This window comes from Ovis canadensis, chromosome 3, assembly GCF_042477335.2.
Source record: "Ovis canadensis isolate MfBH-ARS-UI-01 breed Bighorn chromosome 3, ARS-UI_OviCan_v2, whole genome shotgun sequence".
Taxonomy (NCBI): Eukaryota; Metazoa; Chordata; class Mammalia; order Artiodactyla; family Bovidae; genus Ovis; species Ovis canadensis.
The window spans coordinates 212,770,046-212,792,377 of NC_091247.1; the positions used below are offsets into that span (position 1 = coordinate 212,770,046).

Here is a 22,332-nt window from a genome sequence, read left to right on the forward strand (position 1 = left end):
GTCTCTATACAGTATGTGTTCAGTGCCGAATAAAGGGTGCTATTCCCAAATATATTAATATATGTATGTAGCGTTCATCATTTCTAGATTAAACTAGTCCTCTGCTCAAATGTGTAGGATTAAGCGAGGATTCAGATATACCATGTTTCTTGCTCAATTCCTCTAATCAACTCATGAGCTAATAAAAACAACTAGAATAAGAAATTTTAAGTTCCATTTTTTTTTATTCAAGCATTGAATATTCACTGATACAAGCAAGCACTATTTTAGGTGTTTGGGATACAAGGTTGGATTTGATACAGTCTTTGTCCTAACAATAATACAAAAGGGAAATTTAAATAAACATCACAATCCATATCATCAACAGTACAGAATTACAATCTCCTCATCATTCCCTCCTGTATCTTTTCTTTCTCTTTGCTTTACTGACCTACAATAAGCAGTTGTTTTATTTCTAAGATTCTATTGACAATGCTGTGCCTTCTTTCCCTTTAATTTTATTTGTCACTATGTCCTACTAATCCCTCCTCTATCTCTAAACGACACCTTGTTTCTCATCTATGCCCAACCCTACTAAGGATAAATAACGTTTTTCTTATTTTTTAGTCATTTGTGCCAAAAATAATTGGGAGATCAATCCACATAAACTGCTTCTGTAAATTTTCCTCTAAAATAATGCCTTACCAGACTGCCCACATTTCACATTGTGAAATTAATATGCAAATCACAGTCATAACAAGGAAAATATAGTCACTTATTCAGCCACAACTATGCATTTTCGAAAAAAACTAAATTCAGTCAAGACCAGTTATTTACGGAAGTCTGAAGAGCTGAGACACAAAGTACCACCCTGCTCTCTCTCATTCACCTTCCACAACTTATTTCAAGTTTTACCTGCAAAGAGACACTGTTAGGATAAAAACATATTGTCGGGGAGGAGTAGCATGTCAAACCACTAGCACACAAAAAAACCGTGTAATACACTGGCAATAGCACATATTTGCACAGATTTCATCAGCTCAGCTCAGAATATAACATTTTAAAGGTACATTTCTGACAGAGATGATGGGGATGACTAAGCCAACAACCTTTAGTCACTAGAGAGAGGGATACTAAAAGCCTTATCTATTTCACAAATTTACCTACACTCTTTAAAGTGTTAAGATAACATCTAAGTTCTCGCAAAGAGAGTCCAGCAAGAAGCCATCAATCCCAGGGAGGCGGCATTAATTTCACATCTAATTTATGTGCTAGAAGGGCAGCACTCACTAAAGGTGTACTCACGAGAGGTCATCTCCCTCTTTTTAGGGAGCCACAGGACAGAATAAACATTTATCCACGTCTGACCTTCTTACAGACCCACGGAAAAGGAACTTCACAGCTAGAGGCTTGGAGACCATCTTTGCTGATGGTACCACACTTCTGTACCAAGCTGTTTGAAGCAATTCTGTAAGGAACCAAAAAAATCAATCACTTAAGATGACGTGCAGTAAAGGAGTTCTCAAGCATGAGAAAAAAAAAAGAGCAAATTCTTTCTCCCATTCAGACCTCACTTCTCTCAGCTCCCAAAACTGGAGAATAAAATTACTCATTGTCCTCTTGAAAATGTCCTCTCTTTTTTTCTTGCCCTTATCAACTATTGATTTCCTTCCTTGTTTCCTTTTCCTTTCCTCTCTTCTCCATCCATTATCCTTCATCTATTTCCCCAGACATATAATTTCTTTTCCCCTTTTCTTTTCTCTTCTGCCTCTCTCGCTCTCTCTCTGCACTCTTTTGAAGCCCCTTACCTTGAGACATTTAAGGCTGATCCATCTTCCCACCTCCAGCCAGAACTGTTTCTCAGACCAATCCAGTAAAATTCCTGACTGAGGAGATTTTGGAGCCAGATCTAAATGAGAGGTTGCAAAAGATGAAAAAAGGTAGGAAAAAATGCAGAAAGTTTAAAAAGAGATGTAGGGTCATGGTAACACTGTTATTCCTTACACCCTCTCTCATCACTGTTATTTATGAACTGAATGTGTGTGTCCCCTCCCTCCCCAGATTGCTATGTTGAAGCTCTGATATCACAAAGTGATGGCATTTGGAAGTACCCTTTGGGCAGAGTTAGGTTTAGATGCGGTCTTCAGGGTGGGACCCACACTAAAAATGGGATTGAAAGTGAAAGTGAAGTCTCTCAGTAGTGTCCTCCATCCATGGGATTCTCCAGGCAAGAATACTGGAGTGGGTTGCCATTTCCATCTCCAGGGGATATTCCCAACCCAGGGATTGAACCCGAGTCTCCCGCCTTGCAGCCCAACGCTTTAACCTCTGAGCCACCAGGGAAGGACCCCCTCCAAAAAAAAATGGGATTAGTGCTCTTAAAGAAGAGGAGAAGGCTTCCCAGGTGGCTTAGTGGTAAAGAATCCACCTGCCAATGACATAAGACATAAGATATGTGGGTTTGATCCCTGGATCAGGAAGATCCACTGGAGGAGGGCATGGCAACCCACTCCAGTATTCTTGTCTAGAGAATTTCATGGACAGAGGAGCTTTGTGGGCTACAGTCCATAGGATAACAAAAAGTCAGACATGACTGATGTGACTTAGCATGCAGTCTCTCACCACCACATGAGAGGGCAGCTGTCTGCAAGCCAGGAAGAAGTTTCTCACCAGAAACCAAGTCTACCAGCATCTTGATCTTGGACTTGGCCTCCAGAACTCTGAGAAAGAAATGTCTGCGGCCTAAGCTCCCCCACCCTGTCTATGGTTTATAGCAGTCCTAGCAGACTGAAACAACCACCTACTGCAAATAACTACTCTCTCTTTCAAACCTTCGTTCTAGAGATGTGTTGGTTGCAGAGTGCAATACTTCCTAGAATTGAACTTCATGCCTATAATTACATTCTTAGATCATGACAGATAAGATAACTATTACATCTCTACCTTCCAACGCAACTTCTTCCTTGATTAGATGGAGCACCAAATAGGTATTCAGATAAATACCAGATAAATATATATTCAGATAACTTTGAAAGAAGAAAAGCTAAATACTGCTGTGAACACACTCGTATTTCACATCATCATTTAACATATATGTTATTATTAAACTTGCAACAATGTATTTGCATTGTTATTTTTTCCCCCACTAAACTCCCATTCTCCAAGTCCTCATCAATCTTGCATATGGCAAGAAAAAATAAACACAGTTCTTAAGGAAAAAGCTGATGGTAAGGTTAAGTTGGTTATACTCTTTACATGTCCCAAGCTACCCACTAGAATACAAATAAGATTCTTTGCTCTGTTGAGTCTGACCAGAAAATGAAGGAGTTTATATCCTAATGGAATTGTCTCTAGAAATAAAATGGATTAAAATATAGGTTAAATCCCAGAAGATTAATTTTGTATAGGATTTGGTGCTAGTGTAATAAATACATTTAGCAACAAGTAAACTACCACCTTGGATATGGCCCTATATTCCCAGCAAGTACTTCATTGTGTATGCTGGTGGGGGGACAGAGTCTGAAGTATAAAGGAAGGGTAGGATAAATGAAATGACATCCTAATTTCCAGATTAGCTGGAAACCTTTTGTGCATTACTTAAACAATTTGCTTAAAATGATTATTTAAATTAGGAAAAAAGTGAGTTTATCCTCATTCTTCCAATGGGATTATAAGAAAACTGTCCGTCTCTTTCTTCCTCGCATTTCATTGGGAGGAATGACAGCTAATGAAACACAAAAATGAATAGACTTCATTCATTAAATAAATAAATAGATATAAACACAGACCTCAATTAGAGTCTGAAGAGCTGGGATTCGATAATACTCACAAACTCCAATCCTACACTTGATCACTACTCTCAAGATCGGTACAAGTCTAAGTCACATGATTCTGCCAGCTTACTACTTCTCCCTGATGAGGCTGGACAGGGCAAATGTTTACTGGATCACTCTCACTTGAAAATCAACATCCCACTTGAAAGGAGCTTTTGGAACCAGAGTGCGATTATCTCTGGGTTCTACGGACTCATGAATGATGTGTATGAGTTACTGTAGAAGCAGCATAAAAGCATAAACAAGAGTGTTTATTGCAAGGGTGTGACCTCAGAAGGCTTATCTTGCGGAGAAGGTGTGAACTAGAGCAATGAGGTGCTATGTCACTTTAGAACTAGTAATGTTTGGTTATACCTTAGAGAGGAAAAAGTACAAAACCTAAAAGCAAGATGAAGACAGAACACAAATGAAACCAGATACATTTTTTTCTTTCCTTTTCATTTTATTTTTAAGGTCAATATTTATGTCTTACACACGCACACATATGCTTTTGCAGGCAATATTTTTAAATTATAATTAAAATACTGCTAAGGTATAGAACATACTCCTTACACTGCCAAAATGAACATGGTTTACAGGATATAGCTAAGATATTTCAACCCGTATGGAGATAAACTACTAAAATACCAAAGCTACTAAATTGGACATATCTTTGACTGGCTAACTTAATTTCGGGGACTATATACTAAATAACTAACCTCAAGGAAATAATTCATAAAAATATGTTTGTAGCTACTTAAAAATTGGAAATCAGATTTTTTTCTAGAAATAGGAAAACAGTTAAGCAAAAATATAATAATATAGAATTTTTAAAGATAAGTATCTGTAATCATTTAATGTGTGGAAAAAGGAATGAAATTATGCTACGTTAGAAAAGCAAAACATAAACATATGGTGTCCAAAAAGCCTAGATATTTACATAGGGTAAATATGTAATTTTAAATAACAGGTATGTTATATTTTCAAATAATATAATTTACTTTTTTTTTTCAATCTCCAGACACTTTTTCAGGTGAAGTATGTAAAACAATACATGTAGTTCTTAATTTGAAAAAAAAGAAAAGTACAATATGGTGCACCCGTAAAATTATTTAAATCTATTGTTTTCAATTTAGAGTTACTTCACTTGAAAATGTGTCTGGAAGGCTGAATAAACACACATTGAGCATATTACATGAAAGTTTAACAAATATACTATTTAAAAATAACTTTATCCTCTGTTTCCAGACTTTTCAAATATATCCTATAGAATGTAAGCACTGACTGCTGCTGCTGCTGCTGCTAAGTCGCTTCAGTCCTGTCCAACTCTGTGCAACCCCATAGACGGCAGCCCACCAGGCTCCCCCATCCCTGGGAATCTCCAAGCAAGAACACTGGAGTGGGTTGCCATTTCCTTCTCCAATGCATGAAAGTGGAAAGTGAAAGTGAAGTCGCTCAGTCGTGTCCAACTCTTAGGGACCCCATGGACTGCAGCCTATCAGGCTCCTCTGTCCATGGGATTTTCCAGGCAAGAGTACTGGAGTGGGTTGCCATTGCGTTCTCCAAAGCGTTGACTACTAGCATATAAAAACATGCAGATACCTTAAGAGATTGAAGGGAAACTTGACAGGGTACAAAATTATTAGAATTTAATATTGACAAGAATTTCCCCTATAATTTTGTGTATGTGCACAATACTAAAAGTTAGTGAGCTTTGCTCGGGAAACCGAGCACTCTCTTTAAAAGAGTGAAACGTTAGGGTCCCACCAACTGGGGTGGCAGGAGGACCCACATTCCCACTTCCCTAAGTCTCCAGGGAGCACCTGCCCACAGACACCGGGCACGTTCTTGCTCCCTGCAATGCCCAGGAGGGACGTCGGCTCCACCCAGGGAGCAACAAAGGAGGAACCCAAGAGATGAGGTTCTCGGCTAACCTGCTCCTGCAAAAAAGAGGAAATCAGAGTGGAAGCCAAAAAATGGTGGCAGGAAAGGATAAAATTTCAAATCCAAAAAAAATAAATAAATAAAAACCTCCACAAACAAAAGGGGAAAAAGGAGAACGAGGGAAACAGGCTAACCAAGAGACAAGATTTACCTGCAGAAAACAGAAACTAAGAGCGAGGAGAACCCAGCCACTGATGAAGCAGGAGACAAAAGAAGCCAAATCTGATTCAGATCACCGCCCTGTCTTAGTGGTCCCTGTCTCCTTTCTTGTACAATACAGGGCAATATGTTTATCAACTATTTTGTAAATGCAAAATTGTGAGTAGCTCTGGAAACATTTTTAAGAAGGAGGAAATTCAACGTTATTCCATCTTTTAAGTGCTAACTGCTTTTCTTTAAGAGGTGAAATCGTTTACTGGTTTATTTGTTTGTTTGTTGTTGTTGTTTTTGGTACAACCAGAAAATAGAGGGATATTGAATACAGAGGCTTTGATTGTCTTGGGTGTCAGCTTAACATTGCATAAAGGGGGTAGATTTTACATCCTCCAATACAAAGCACACTAAATGGCAATTTGGAGTCAGTTGTGTGTTTAACATGTCTTAGACACTTTGAATTACTTTTATTCCCATGTTGGTTTTGGTGAAATTGTTTCTTAAAGAAAAACCATGCCTTGATCTCCGCTCTCCCTGTCAGAATTTTGTGTACTCTGTAACATCTTTGTTCAGGTAGTCCCGTTTTCCTAGTAACTTTCTTCATCTGCTGTGAAAGATTAATGTCATATACACTACTAATGAATTTTCAAATTGTGAATCTGTGGGACATATGATATAACAGTGTATGAACACTTGAAGGCATTCATACTTAACATACTATTAAGACAAGTCTGCCTTCACATTTTAAACTGGAGAGTAACTTGGATAATTGTTCAGAAAAGAATCACAATTACATGGGGTTTTTCTTAGATTTTTGGTACAAATGTTAAGAATTATACACAAATTTAAACTTCTGTATACCGGTAAATCCTAAAGAAAATCAACCCTGAATATTCATTGGAAGGACTGGTGCTGAAGCTAAAGCTACAATACTTTGGCCACCTGATGCAAAGAGCTGACTCACTGGAAAAGACCCTGATGCTGGGAAAGACTGAAGGCAGGAGAAGGGGATGACAGAGGATGAGATGGTTGGATAGCATCAGTGACTCAATGGACATAAGTTTGAGCAAGCTCTGGGAGATAGTAAAGGACAGGGAAGGTTGGCAGGCTACAGTCCATGGGTTCACAAAGAGTCAGACACGACTTATCGACTGAACAACACAGCAAAATACTGATCCTCAAAACCATCAGTACAGTTTCAATTATGAAAGAAAAAAAATAGTAAAACACTGTCCATCAACAGGTGAATGGATAAACAAAATGTGGTCCTATCCATGTAACGGAATAGTATTCAGCCTTTAAAAGGAATGAAATTCTGATACCTGCTACAGCATAGATGTACCTTGGAAACATGCCAAACAAAAGAAGCCAATGAAATGAAATAAGTCAGATACAAAAGGACATAAGAGGAAAATTCAGAGATAAAGATTAGACTAGTAATCACCAGGGTCTGAGGGGTGGGGTTATGGGGAGTTACTGTTAAATGGTTGTGGAGTTTCTGTTTGGGGTGATATAAAAGGTTCTGGAAATGAACAGTGGTCACAGTTGTAAAACGATCTGAATATACTTAATTCCACTTAATTATATACTTGAAAATTGTCAAAATAGTAAGTTGTATGTTATTGATGCTTTACCACACTTTTTAAGTTAAAAAAAAAAAAGGAGTGAGAAGTATCCTAACCTACCTACCAAAGGTATGCTTTGGGGCGAAGTTCATAATGGTTGCTTTATCTGGTTATGAAGAAAAGGGTGGCAAACACACACACATTACCAGACTACAAAGACCTCAAATAAAACAATTCTCCTATCATCTACCATCTGCTTCCAGCCATTTAGTTCTATCTTCTAACATATAATTTCAGATTTCCTCAGAAGGGAAAAACTCAATTCAACAAATCATAATTTACTTTGTGATACATATTTTACTGAAATTTCACACTCTGGGAGACAGAAAAGAAAAACAAAATTATTTCAAATCTGGGCTTTATTTCAAGTGTCAAGGAGAATTAAAGTGGAAAGAAGGAAAACTAAAATGAAGTGATTCCTCCTACATTCAAAAAAAAATGTCACATAGATTGTTCTCAATTAATACTTGTAACAATTCTGGAAAAAAAAATTTCTCCACTTGGTACATGAGGAAATTGAGAGTCAAAGAGGTTAAGAAACTTGCTGAAGCTCACATAGCTAGTAAGCAATTTAGTAAAAACAAACTCATGTCTGTCTGAAAGAAATTAAGCTCTTTTCATTACCTGAATCTACTTTACATTATGGGGGAAAGTGACCATGTTATCATAGTGTTTGTAGTCACAGAAGGAAATTCGATATAATTAGATGGCTTCTCTGGTGACTCAAAGGGTAAAGAGTCTGCCTGCAATGTGAGAGACCTGGGTTCAGTCCCTGGGTCGGGAATATCCCCTGGAGAAGGAAATGGCAACCCACTCCGGTACTCTTGCCTGGAAAATCCCATGGACAGACAAGCCTGGTAGGCTACAGTCCATGGGGTCGCAGAGTCGGACACGACTGAGCGACTTCACTTTCACTTTCACTTCCCTAAATACAAGAAAAGCCAATATTGAAATTTCAGGGAGAAGATAGGAACAATCCCAAAGTCACAAACTCTAACAGGGATGATAGTTCAAGTTGAACGAGATTGTTAAAGCAATAAAGTCTGAAGATATAATCTCAAATTATGATAATGAGGAAGAAAGACATTATGCAGCAAGGAGCATCAGGATAGGTTGAAAGAAACCAAAGTATTTCCACAGGGAAAACTCTTTAGTCAATATATATTTTAAAATAACACACCAACAACTATAAGAAACAAAAGTTAACAATCAAAATAAACTTATCTATATGGAGAAAAAACAACAACAAAAATCAAGAATTTGAACATATCTAAAGATCAGTTCTTCAGATGATGATTGCAGCCATGAAATTAAATGATGCTTATCCTTGGAAGAAAAGTTATGACCAACCTAGACACCATACTGAAAAGCAGAGACATTACTTTGCCAACAAAGGTCTGTCTAGTCAAGGCTATGGTTTTTCCAGTGGTCATGTATGGATGTGAGAGTTGAACTGTGAAGAAAGCTGAGTGCCAAAGAATTGATGCTTTTGAACTGTGGTGTTGGAGAAGACTCTTGAGAGTCCCTTGGACTGCAAGGCGATCCAACCAATCCATCCTAAGAAAGATCAGCCCTGAGATTTCTTAGGAGGGAATGATGCTAAAGCTGAAACTCCAGTACTTTGGACACCTCATGCGAAGAGTTGACTCATTGGAAAAGACTCTGATGCTGGGAGGGATTGGGGGCAGGAGGAGAAGGGGACGACAGAGGATGAGATGGCTGGATGGCATCACTGACTCGATGGATGTGAGTCTGAAAGAACTCAGGAGTTGGTGATGGACAGAGAGGCCTGGCGTGCTGTGATTCATGGGGTTGCAAAGAGTCAGACATGACTGAGCAACTGAACTGACTGAACTGAAAGATAAATTCAAAGAACAGGAAGAGCAAAAAAGAGTAGTTGCCATAAGATAAACAGAACACCGAGGAAATAATAGAACAATCCAACTTCAATTTTTTTTTCTCAAAAATAAAATAAATCTTGAAGTCCAAGACACAAAAAAGAGAAAATAAGTGAACACATCAGCATATAATTTTCATTTTAAATAAATTTTTAAGGATAGTAAAAAAAAAATAAGTGAACACCTCACTATTTAAAAATATTTAAATCCCAAGGGCCATAAAATATACATCCTACATTCAAATTCCAATAATATTCTAAACATGTACAGCAAAGAAAAGGAACCAGAAGACAAATAACTGGAAAAGTGATTTCATTTTTCAGTGTGCACAAGATGGATTCTGAAAGCTGTCAAACACAATATTTCTGTAAGACTTTAAAAGGTAGGTTGGTATGGACTTTAAAATCTGGCTCTGTAAAGAAAGTTTGGCTCTGTCAGATTTGTAGCCTTGGACTTGCTCACTAACTCTTCTGAATTTTATTCGCTCAATGAAATAGAGTGGTTGAAGTCTACTTCATAGAATATGCTGTGAATATTAAGAATAATAAAATAGAAGTGAATTCCTATCACATAGCAAGTGCTCAACACACAGTAGTTTCTATTTTTATTATTTTCATTATAAGCTTGGCTATCTATAACGGATCTAATAGAGGGACTGTAGTTATATATCTTACTGAAAGATAACTATTTACCAGTGTAAGAGGGACACTTCTGATAGCCTTGGAGCCTCTAGCATAGAGCAAACTAATTCCCTAGCAGTATTCTCCACCACTGGAATGTGAGATAACTTTGGTTTTCATAGATTTTTATGCTGTTTTGGTAGCTGTTCAGACCTAAGTAGTGCTAGCGGTAAAGAATCTGCCTGCCAATCCAAGAGACCCAAGAGATGCAAGTTCGATCCCTGGGTTGGGAAGATCCCTTGGAGGAGGGCCATAGCAACCCACTGCAGTATTCTTGCCCAAAGAATTCCATGGGTAATGGAGCCTGGAGGGCTACAGTCCCTACTCTACAAAGAGTAGAACACAACTGAAGCAACTTATCATGTGCAATCCTAGGAAAAGCAAGCATTTATCTTAAATTAGTATATAAATATTGCCATGAGAATAAAAGAATAATGACACTGGTACAACAAAGTCAACAGACTAGATATAAGTCAAGTTGATTTTACAAGATCTTACAAAAGCTGAGGGCAAGAAAAAGAATTAGGCCAGAGAACCAAGCAAAATTCCACAGGAAAATCAGATATAAGACTTATCTGTAGTTGCTATGCAATCTCTCAGGAATATTCTACTGAGAGCATAGAATATCCTTTCCAGGACTGGTCTGAATCAAGGGTCCTTAAAAGGAAATAAACCAGTTTTGGAAATGCAGCCAGTCTAACTCTGTTCAGCTTACTCAACGGTAGATCGGGATTTACAGTAAGTAGAGAAAGAATGGAAAGATGAAATCCTTTAACACTCATCCATTCTTCCAGGGGACCTCAGAGAAACAGAACCACGCCCACCTCCCAGCTATCCTGGGCTGAAGCTGTCATTATCACACTGCAATTATGGTAGTTGCCTCTCTGCAATTCTCCAAGGCACTGTCTTGTATTATGATTCACTACTCTGTTTATCAGTGTTTGCTCAACAGTATTTCAAGCTGTCTGCTCACTTCTGCTATTGATTTCACTTAGCCTAAGAACTCAGATGCAGTTGTATCAGAATGAGAATAGGAGTTGCTGCAAAAAGGTCCAAAAAGCAAGGTTATTATTACCAGGTGCCATAAAACCACAATTCAGTAAGTCTAAAGAATACACCCCAGTGCATTCTGTCACCTAGTTTATGGAAGGATAAAGGAAAAGAAAGTCACAGAAGTGGACTGATTTGAAGTTAGAGTGTATGCAGAATTTCAAAGGAATGAGTATTCTTTTGACAGACAACAGGAAACCAGATGCTTTAGTCTTCTCTTAAAATAGGAAGTTACAGACTTTATAGACCATATGTTTTCTCCAACTGCTTCAGAGTAATTCATTGCCTGTCAGAATTTCCCCCAAGGGATGTTTAATATTGTTGAATTCTTAATAAACTCTTCTCTGTGAATCTACGCCAAAAGGAAGATGTAAAACAATATCAAAACACAAAACTCAGCATGAAATTAGCACAAAATCCTAAGGAGGATTCCTTATTTTCTTTGCATATGTTATTCAAGTTGACTAGTTAGAATTTGATTGATTTTCATACCAGGTAACCTCAGGATGTCAACTCCTTGTGTTACTTTGAGATGCTCCAGGATTCATAAAGAACTCGCTTCCTGACAGTTAGGTGGACAGGAAGGATCTGAGAGGCCAGTAGGAAGAGGAGCCCAGCAGTTCAACTCTGCGAGGAGTATAAAATCACACACACATACTTTCCTTTCTTCTTTCTCAAGTTTCTGAAACTGCTTCTTCCTCATGCCCTCAACACAATCCCAACTGATTCCTCTTCTAGACCTTACTGAATTCAAATGAATGAAGGCAAAATATTATGAAGAAGGCATTAAGTCCCCAAGCTACCTCTCTTTCCCTCCATCCCAAGTTCCACCAGCTCTTACTGGTGAGAGAGAGCTGGTGAAACTTGTAAAGGGAGTAAAGTGCCTCTTTACTGTTACACTCATATGTGTCTGGATCTAATGATTCCTTTTATGAGATCTGTGAAAGTGAAGTGAAAGTGAAAGTTGCTCAGTCGTGTCTAACTCTTTGAGACCCCATGGACTATACAGTCCTTGGAATTCTCCATGCTAGAATATTGGATTGGGTAGCCTTTCCCTTATCCAGAGAATCTTCCCAATCCAGGGATCGAACCCAGGTCTCCAGCATTGCAGGCGGATTCTTCACTGGCTGAGCCACAACGGAAGCCCTGTATTTATGGTCTAATTCTTCTCTGTAATACTCACCATCTTGCCACTTCCAACACACGCACACACACATGCATACATACCAATTGGAGCGTCTAGGCATATAAATGAGGGTTGGTGGGGGAGGAAAAGGAAAGAACATTCCTTTTGCTCCTCAGAAGAGGATACTTGATATATTTGAACAGCATTCTCCAACAAAATCTTCTACATTTACTAAATGTTTGCACTTACCATTTCCTCGCTGTCTTTAAACATAAGGAGATGCGCATCTTTGGCTAAGCAGAATTCCAGGCTAGAATTCCAGCTCTTTTTTTCCACTGAAAAGTAATAACAGTGGTCACCATGCCCCATCCAGAGGTCTGGGCAGTGAGGACAGCCGGCATAAGTGGGCAACTTGGAGCCTGGAAAAGAAGAGGTTTGGGTCACATGTTTATGGCAATGAAATTGGGGATAAACTCTCTTTCCTGCCCTCTACCTTTCAGATTAAGGTTTAGAGAAATGTACCACAATGCACGGTCTCAAATTAAATACCTCACAATGTCTAACTCTATTACTACTACTGAACATTCTGTTAAGCAAGGATGTGAAGGGGCAGGGAAGGAAATGGATACAAGCTGGCTGAGGACTGGGAGGAGAGTCCCTTGCTGGTGCTCGACATCAGTATTCACGTGTGACATGCACACAACAGGGAACATAACAGCGTATCTGCATGAATGTATCTCTGTGCTATTCATATAGGCTCAGAGCATACATTGTGTAACTGCATAATGCACGTTGCTTAACTCAGGTAGAATCTTTCCGAATATGCAACCTCAGTCTGACACTCCATAATAGTGCAAAAGAAAACGACAGAAACTAGAAAGAACAAACTTATCTAGAATGAAAGGCTGTTTGGGGTTTGTTTTTCTTTTAATCACAAATGCACTAAAAATTCACTGGAAATTGGATAAAAGACATACTTCATCAAAAAGAATTCATTCTAGACATTAAAAAAAAAAAGATTTTCTGACAGAGAAGGATATCAGCTGCTAAAGCAAAAAGTCATGCCATTCTCCTCGCTGAGCTCTTTCATATACAGACACTCTCATTCCTTTAAAATGGTTGTGCTATAGATCTGTGAAAATGTAAGGGAACTGAATACACTTTCGAGGTCATTTCAATGAAAATTCCAAAATTCTATTGATTTTCTATTCCACAAGACATATTTGTATGTCTCCATAAACACAATCTCACAATAGGCATGTGTGAACCATTATATCCAGTGAGCATACGTGTGGATACATAATTGCAGAGCAGATTATATATCTATTCCAGATTTGAAGTTAAAAAGTGGAGGAAGTAGTCAACCTTTAGACAACCTTTCTGTAGGAAGGCCTGGCATGGGAACAGCATAGGGTTCTGGAGATCAAGCTATGAAGTTGACACCTTATAATTTGTGCTTTTTCCATACAACTGTGATGGTATCCAGCCTGAAGGAAAAATTCCTGACTTGCCTAGGAGTCTCCTTCTGTCAAAAGTTGAACTTGTATGTGACGTAGAGGTCCTAAGACTGAACCCTTAGTATCCCAATTAATAAAGTCTGTCTAACCTGTCACTTGGGGCTTCCCTAGTGGCTCAGTAAAGATCCACCTGAAATGCAGGAGACCTGGGTTCAATCCCTGGATTTGGAAGATCCCCTGGAGAAGGGAGTGGTTATCCACTCTAGTATTCTTGCCTGGGAAATCCCGTGGACAGAGGAACCTGGCAGACTACAGCCCACGGGGTCTCAGAAAGGGTCAGACACAACTTAGCAACAAAACAACAGCAATAGCCTGTCACTAACAATCATGCTCAAATAACAAAAACCTAAGTTAGAACTCTGGATTGTGAAACAGAAACCAAAGGCTCTCTGGATCATCATATATAAGGACCTAGAATGCACACAAAAATAAACTCAAAATGGATTAAAGATCTAAATGTAAGATCAGAAACTATAAAACTCCTAGAGGAGAATATAGGCAAAACACTCTCAGAAATAAATCACAGCAGGATCCTCTATGATCCACCTCCCAGAATTCTGGAAATAAAAGCAAAAATAAACAAATGGGATCTAATTAAAATTAAAAGCTTCTGCACAACAAAGGAAACTATAAGCAAGGTGAAAAGACAGCCTTCTGAATGGGAGAAAATAATAGCAAATGAAGCAACTGACAAACAACTAATCTCAAAAATATACAAGCAACTTATGCAGCTCAACTCCAGAAAAATAAACGACTCAATCAAAAAATGGGCCAAAGAACTAAATAGACATTTCTCCAAAGAAGACATACGGATGGCTAACAAACACATGAAAAGATGCTCAACATCACTCATTATTAGAGAAATGCAAATCAAAACCACAATGAGGTACCACTTCACACCAGTCAGAATGGCTGCGATCCAAAAATCTGCAAGCAAGAAATGCTGGAGAGGGTGTGGAGAAAAGGGAACCCTCCTACACTGTTGGTGGGAATGCAAACTAGTACAGCCACTATGGAGAACAGTGTGGAGATTCCTTAAAAAATTGCAAATAGAACTACCTTATGACCCAGCAATCCCACTGCTGGGCATACACACTGAGGAAACCAGAATTGAAAGAGACACATGTACCCCAATGTTCATCGCAGCACTGTTTATAATAGCCAGGGCATGGAAACAACCTAGATGTCCCTCAGCAGATGAATGGATAAGAAAGCTGTGGTACATATACACAATGGAGTATTACTCAGCCGTTAAAAAGAATTCATTTGAATCAGTTCTGATGAGATGGATGAAACTGGAGCCAATTATACAGAGTGAAGTAAGCCAGAAAGAAAAACACCAATACAGTATACTAACACATATATATGGAATTTAGGAAGATGGCAATGACGACCCTGTATGCAAGACAGGAAAAAAGACACAGATGTGTATAACGGACTTTTGGACTCAGAGGGAGAGGGAGAGGGTGGGATGATTTGGGAGAATGGGAATTCTAACATGTATACTATCATGTAAGAATTGAATCGCCAGTCCATGTCTGACGTAAGGTGCAGCATGCTTGGGGCTGGTGCATGGGGATGACCCAGAGAGATGTTGTGGGGAGGGAGGTGGGAGGGGGGGTCATGTTTGGGAACGCATGTAAGAATTAAAGATTTTAAAATTTAAAAATAAATAAATAAAAACGGAAAAAAAAAAGAAAAAAAAGAAAAAAAAAAAGGACCTAGAACTAAATCTAGCAAAGTTCATTTTAGAAAATGGGAAAGCTCATTAAATGGGAAAAATTAGAATATGCTTAATTAAATTACAGTATATCTCATATGAAAAGTTAAACACAATATTAAAATTATAATTTTATTTTCATGCTAAATATGGTAGTAAGTAGGAAAATGTTTATGACACAATATCAAACCAAAAAGCAATACACAAAATTATAACCATATTGTGAGCAGAACTATATCCAGCCTTATTGAAAAAAAAAAAAAAGTAAGGCAAGGGGGATTTTAGAGGACTTAACTGAAATCCTGTTAAAAGAATAAATACTTAACACAAAGTCATGTACTCAAAAACTAGAAGACTATGCCTGGGAGATACTCTTGTGTATGTTGGTTTATTTTGCTGGGACTATTTTTCAAGGTTTCTGTAACGTTATATTGCTTTTATACACAAATTTTGGTTTAAGTTAGCACTTACCCCGGTACAGAATCCACTGCAATAGCAGCATACTCGCTAGAATGGTGGACAGAAGCCCCAAAGCTATCGCCACATGGTAAGAGCGAGGGCATCTCGAGGAAGAAGCTGCAAGAATAGAATCCAAAAAAATATCCTGAGTCAGAATAAAAGTCTAAAGAGAAAAGGTCAGGGAAGGATAGCTGGGATCTGGAAGCAATTTGGCCTGGTTGGAATTGCAATCCAGGCCTTAAAGTTTCCTTTCCTAGATCTGTCAAGGTCCATGCTCTGAAGTTGAGGGTGGCCACCGTCAACTTTATCAAGGAACATATTTTACTTATCCAGTGAAAGACACTTTTTGTTTTGAAATTGTGGCTTGCACAGTCTCATGCTTCAGTGGTGAGAATATAAATTGGAACAACTTCTTTGGATAGCAGTTTGGCTGTGTCCCAAAATCACAAAGGCATTAATTTTCCTTTTGACTCAGCAATTTCTCTTCAAGAAATTTTTCCTGCAGACATTCACACATGTATAAAATGTCATATTTTTAAGGCCACTCATAGCAATAATATTTGTAGGAGAAAAAGACTAAATTCAACCTAACTGTCTATCAATAAAAGATAACTCAAATACATTTTGACGTAGCCATAAAGTCAATATGCAATTTCTAACAAAAAGCAAAGACAAGCTTTTTTTTATATATATGGAGTGATTTTTCAAGGAATATAAAGGGAAACAGTTAACAAAACAGTCTGTGAAACACTGTATGTTAATAGGCATTTCTGAAAATAGACACATGCCTCTGATAAGGTTGCTTGCCTTGGGGAGGGGAAACAGGTCAATGGGGACAGAGACGGGAGAAAGACTTTTTCTTTTCTTCTGTACTTTTTAAATTTTGAACCATATAATGTATTATTTATTCAAAATTGAGATAAATAAAACTAAAATGAAAATAAAATGACACCTCACAAGTGCCTTGGAACCTGTCATAATTGGAAGAGTGATCAGTTTAGGTTGATAATTTGTTTAAGGATGGGACATTACTTCATATTAACTATGTTGTATACAATGTATACCAAGAATGGCATTATTTTCATTTGGAAAATAACAGATTTTTCACACCAATTTTTTATTTTAAAATGATAGTGATCCCATAGTCTGATAGTGTAGGACTGATAGTGTGAAAGGCAAAAATTTATAAAGTAAGGCATTTAAATTCTAGTTTTGACTCCTTTATTTGATAACCTTTAATTTGGAAATGGAGAAAATAATTCTGCTTATTTGGGCCTCACTTTCAAATTTAAATTTTAGGTAAATGATACTGTAGATGTAGGTATCTATGATGTATTTTGAACTTCTTAAAGAAATTCATAGTGAAGATAGCTTAAAATGAGAGAGTTCTGTATTTTAACTATTTGGACTGTTAAATCCAAAAGCATGTGATTTTTTAGTGACATAAAAAATACATTTGCACTATAAAAGAATATTTAATGAAATAAATGTTGATTTTAGATATTACACTAAGTGTAAAAAAAAGTATCAAAACATAATTGCATAAATTGTACATGTGCAACCACAATTCAGTTTTTAAAAATTAACTGAAATTTAATATTTTAATGTACTTTATATTAAAAGACTCTTAGTAAAGTACTTGTAGTAACATCAGTATAAAAAAGCAAAAATATGTCAAAATAGTGATGATCACCATGTTGTAAAATGATTAGTGATTTTATTTTATTATATCTGCTCTCATAGTTTCTCTAATTCCTATAATGAGCATGTAATGCTGTTTTAATTTCTCCTGGAGAAGGAAATGGCAACCCACTCCAGTATTCTTGCCTGGAGAATCCTACAATCTGTGGGGTCGCAAGAGTCGGACACGACTTAGCAACTAAACCACCACCAATACTTTTCTAAAGAGATTTTTAATATTGTTTTAATGCTCTTAACCTATTTTCCCATTCCCAAGCAGAACACTCCAGAAAGCTGGTGTAGAAATAAACATACTGGCAATAAATAAGAATGTGCAGTGTCCACTGGATACAAATAAAAAACCACTTGCCTGGAAATTAAAATTATAGTCAAGTTTCAACTTATCATGAATTGTGTGATCATATACATAAACTTTAAAATGCACATTCTTTTTGATTTAACATTTCTATTCCTTAGAAATTAGCACAGATATAACCCCAAAGAAGGAAAAATAAGTACAAATAAAATATTAAATGCTCTATAATTTACAGTAATAGAAATAAATCCAATGTCTAAGTATAGTGGAATGATTTAGCAAATTATAGCAGTAATTTACTTGTAATAATAAGACTATGAGGCAAAAAAGAAAGCTTATAGAGCTACACTAAAAAACGCATCTCATGGAAGTTTGCTCCCCAAGATATAAAATCAAATATTAATTTTGGCACTTACACAGTTATCTGCCTTCTCAGAAAGTGTTTTCTCAGGGTTCTATGTAAGAATGGTTTGTTTCATCTTCAAATTCCCAGAGTCACAGGGTCTAGTATCTGTAATGCTCTTAATACCTTCTTCCTACACTTGTCACCATTCTGGCTCAAGGGTGTGGGGAGGACCTAGTTATATGAAATAATTTATTTGCTGACAAAATCTTAATATTACCCTGTGGCAAAATTATTGGTGTCCTTCTCTTCATTTCATAGCCAGAAAAACAGAGATGCCTAGAATTTGCACAGCTGGTCCACAGTTGCTCCAAACATTCACAAAGAGATAAAGTTCTCCCAACAAATTTCTTGCTTTAGTTCAGGAGCAATAAAGGCAAACAAAATTGCCCCAGCTTGTTTCATAGATAAGATGATAGAAGTGAAGGGTTAGAAAACAATTTACCTGAAACCTAAGATCAGATCCTCAGCCACATACAAAATCTTCATATTCCAACTCTGGACTTCAAAATGAACCAAAAGCGTTTCTCCAAATGACCCTCTACTCCAAATGTATTCTCCATCTTATTCATTCACCTAGCCTATGGTGACTATGGACAGTTTTCCACACTTGATTGGTTAACTCACCTTTTTGCTGCCATCGGTCATCCTTCAGAGCTTGGGGTGCAGCAGGAGACTTTATTATGGAATAAGTAACATTGTCAGTCATCTTCGTCTAATATCTTTCACATTCAGTTGAGAGAATAAAATTATACAAGCGTGAGTAGACAGGTGTAAGTGAGGAAACAGCCCAATCTCTAAACTGCTAGCAGGAAACTTGAAGGTTTTATTAAAAAAAAAAAAATGGGCCAGTATGACAAAAGCAGAAGTAATTTTTCAGGAAATGATTCAAATTCTGGGGCTGCCTATAGAAATTAATATTCTAAACTCTGGTTTTTTGATGTTTTATTTATTTAACCTCACCATACTCTCTAGATGCTCATTAAGTACAAATTAAATTGACTCCCCATCTCACCTTTCTATTGACCGAGGAAACGTTGCCCTTAAATTCGGTGATTCAATTATGGAAACTGGAATAAAAATATGAGAGTGGTTCCTAGCTATGAATTTATCTCACATTTTATAGTTGCTTGTTCCCTTTTGAAGAAAACAGATGAAAAAATAAATAAATAAAAGGAAAACAGATGCATGCCAAATGGGACTGATCTCATTGTTCCTTGGAGCTTTGGGTAGTGGTATACAATAGAGAAATAGGAGGTTGGTTTGCATGTGGCTAGAATCATGGGAGAAATGAGCTCTTGCCCAGATATATGTTCTGTGAGTGTGTTATACCTCTGTGTTCCCCAAAACATTCTCTCAGTTATGATTTAGTCTTTACCCTTCACAGGCAAGAAATTTCATTTCATTTTCTCTCCTTGTTCTCTTATTTTTATATGCTGAGACAACCACAAAAAGGAATAAATTAAGTAAATACATAGTAAGGTGTCAGTTGCTATTGTTCAGTCGCTCAGTCGTGTTCAACTCTTTGCGACCCCATGGACTGCAGCACACCAGCCTTCCCTGTCCTTCACTATTTCACAGAGTTTGCTTAAACTCATGTCCACTGAGTCAATGATGCCATTCAACAATCTCATCCTCTGTTACCCTCTTCTCCTCCTGCCTTCAATCTTTCCCAAAATCAAGGTTTTTTCCAAAGAGTCGTCTCTTTGCATCAGGTGGCCAAAGTATTGGAGCTTCAGCTTCAGCATCAGTCCTTCAATAAATATTCAGTGTTGATTTCCTTTAGGATTGACTGGTATCAGTAATTTATTTCAAATAGATGAAATTGAAATAAAAAGTTAAAGAAAATAAAAGGGAATTGAAATTCCAGGAATAGATAAGATCACCAAGTCAGAATGTATAAAGACAGAAGAGAAGAAAGAGAAACAGGGAGAGCATAGTAATTAAAAACTAATAAAATTCTATTTCCAGCCGTGACAGAGTGATACTGGACTTGGCCTTCAGCCAAAACACCCAAATAACAAAATACATGAGGCAGCTGTTTTCAGGGACGACGGATCAGGCAGCACTGTGACCCTTGAGAGAACACAACGCACAAAGGTAAGTGCTATCGTCACTGGTACTCTGCCTAGGACCGCTTTCCGGCCCAAAACAGGAAAACGAATCCTAAAATAGAGCAGGAGTCTCATGAAGCTGAGGAAGCAGAGATCCAAGTTTTGAGCTGCTTGTTTTTGTTCAGTCACTCAGTCGTGTCTAATTCTTTGCGACTCCATGGACTGCAGCACACCAGGCTTCCTGGCCCTTCACCATCTTCTGGAGTTTGCTCAAACTCAATGTCCATTGAGTCGGTGATGCCATCCAACCATCTCATCCTCTGTCGTCCCCTTCTCCTCCTGCCTTCAGTCTTTCACATACCTGGAATTTGCAGATCAGGGTGACTGACATGAGAGAGTGGCACAGAGAAAGGTGTCCAAAAGCCATCATGTGAGCTCACCCTCTAAGTCCCTGGCCGAGAGCCAGCTGCACAGATAGGACTCTGTGGTCCCTGCTGAGATGAACTGCTGTGGTCATGCACCAGCAGCGGTGCAGTGCTGACCAGTGCAAACAAAGAAACAAAGCACAACCTGACAAAAAGATCTACCAATACTTGAGCTGCCTTCGAGAACAAATGTTGATGCCCTTAAAAGGAAGACAACATAAACAAAATGTGGTCTATGTTGGGGAGGAGGAAATCCCCCACACATACCCCTCACGAGTACTTGTGGCTGGACTAATAATAAAATTGACACAAGACAGATTAACAGGAGAAAGAGAAACACATTTTAATTCATGAACATGGAGGATTCATAGAAATGGGACCTAAGAGGTGACTAAAGCAGGTAGCTTTTATACTTTGCAGACAAAGAAACAATAAATTTGTGAGGAGCTGACAAGGCAAAGAAACTTGGGTTTTGAGTGACCAATAAGTGAAGAATATAGACAGAGTTGGGCACTTGGGTAGTAAATTAAAAAAGTAACAAGGTTTGTTTATACAAGCTTCTTGGCCCCAAATTCTGTCTTTGGTGATAAGGGTGGACTTCTGTTAATACCTCCAGAGGTGGGAAGCACTCCTTTCACAGAAGAGGCTTACTTCCTGCTTTCAGGGAGACGGAGAGGAAGGCCACAGAGTCACTCTTGAATAGGCCATTTCTTAAGTAACTTTAATTGAGAATAATCAATGTGCCACTGAGGCACATTTGGGGGTAGTCTACCCTGGGTCCCAACAAACACATACAGTGAAGTAATATTCAGTCTTTAAAATGAAGAAAATCCTGTCACATCCCATAACATGGATAAACCTTGAAGGCCTTAGTTTAGTTTCTGCTTCACTCTTGTCCAACTCTTTGCGACCTCAGGGACTATAGCCTGCCAGGCTCCTCTGTCCATGGAATTTTTCCAGGCAAGAAAAGTGGGTTGCCATTTCCTCCTCAGGGGGATCTTCCTGACGCAGAGATCGAACCCACATCTCCTGCCTCTCCTGCATTGCAGGCAGAAAGGAAACACACTGATTGCAAAAAGCCAAACACTTTGTGATTCTTTCCACTTGTATGAAGTATCTCAAACATTCAAATTCATACAAACAGAAAGTAGACTGGTGATGGCCAGGAACTGGGGAGGGAGAGAAATGGGGTGTTGTTTAATGGCTAAAGAGTTTCAGTTTTGCAACATGAAAAACTTCTGGAGATTGGCTACATAACAATGTGAATATACTTGTATTAGTCTGCCTAGGCTGTCATGGCAAAATGCCATAAATAATCGAAATTTATTTTCTCACTGTTACGGACACTGGAAATCCACAATTAACAGGCCTGAAGAACTGGGTTCTGGTGAGACCATACACCTTGGGTTGCAGCAGCTACCTTCTCACTATGGTCTCACACGGCCTTCGCTCTGTGCAGGTATGCAAAAGAGAGCTAGGGAGCTCTGTATT

The 22,332-nt window shown here is 38.1% G+C and overlaps 1 protein-coding gene across 1 annotated transcript; it reads right to left on the bottom strand.

The window, feature by feature from the left end:
* Window positions 1-204: 204 nt before the first annotated feature.
* Window positions 205-19,783, bottom strand: LOC138437837 (killer cell lectin-like receptor subfamily G member 1). Its single transcript, XM_069585799.1, has 5 exons — window positions 18,990-19,783; window positions 15,976-16,080; window positions 12,517-12,686; window positions 1,788-1,888; window positions 205-1,447 (listed from the first exon to the last, which is right to left on the bottom strand). The coding sequence occupies exons 1-5, from the start codon at window positions 19,069-19,071 to the stop codon at window positions 1,333-1,335; spliced, it is 573 nt and encodes a 190-aa protein (XP_069441900.1). The 5' UTR covers window positions 19,072-19,783; the 3' UTR covers window positions 205-1,332.
* Between the last annotated feature and the right edge of the window lie 2,549 nt (window positions 19,784-22,332).

Excerpts from the sequence above, each read along its gene's own strand:
- LOC138437837 (XM_069585799.1), bottom strand. The coding sequence starts at position 19,071 with ATGACTGACAATGTTACTTATTCCATAATAAAGTCTCCTGCTGCACCC. Across the intron at positions 12,687-15,975 it reads GCAGTGGATTCTGTACCGGG|GCTCCAAGTTGCCCACTTAT; the intron begins GTAAGTGCTAAC and ends CTTCTTTTCCAG. Across the intron at positions 1,448-1,787 it reads TCAGCCTTAAATGTCTCAAG|AATTGCTTCAAACAGCTTGG; the intron begins GTAAGGGGCTTC and ends GGTTCCTTACAG.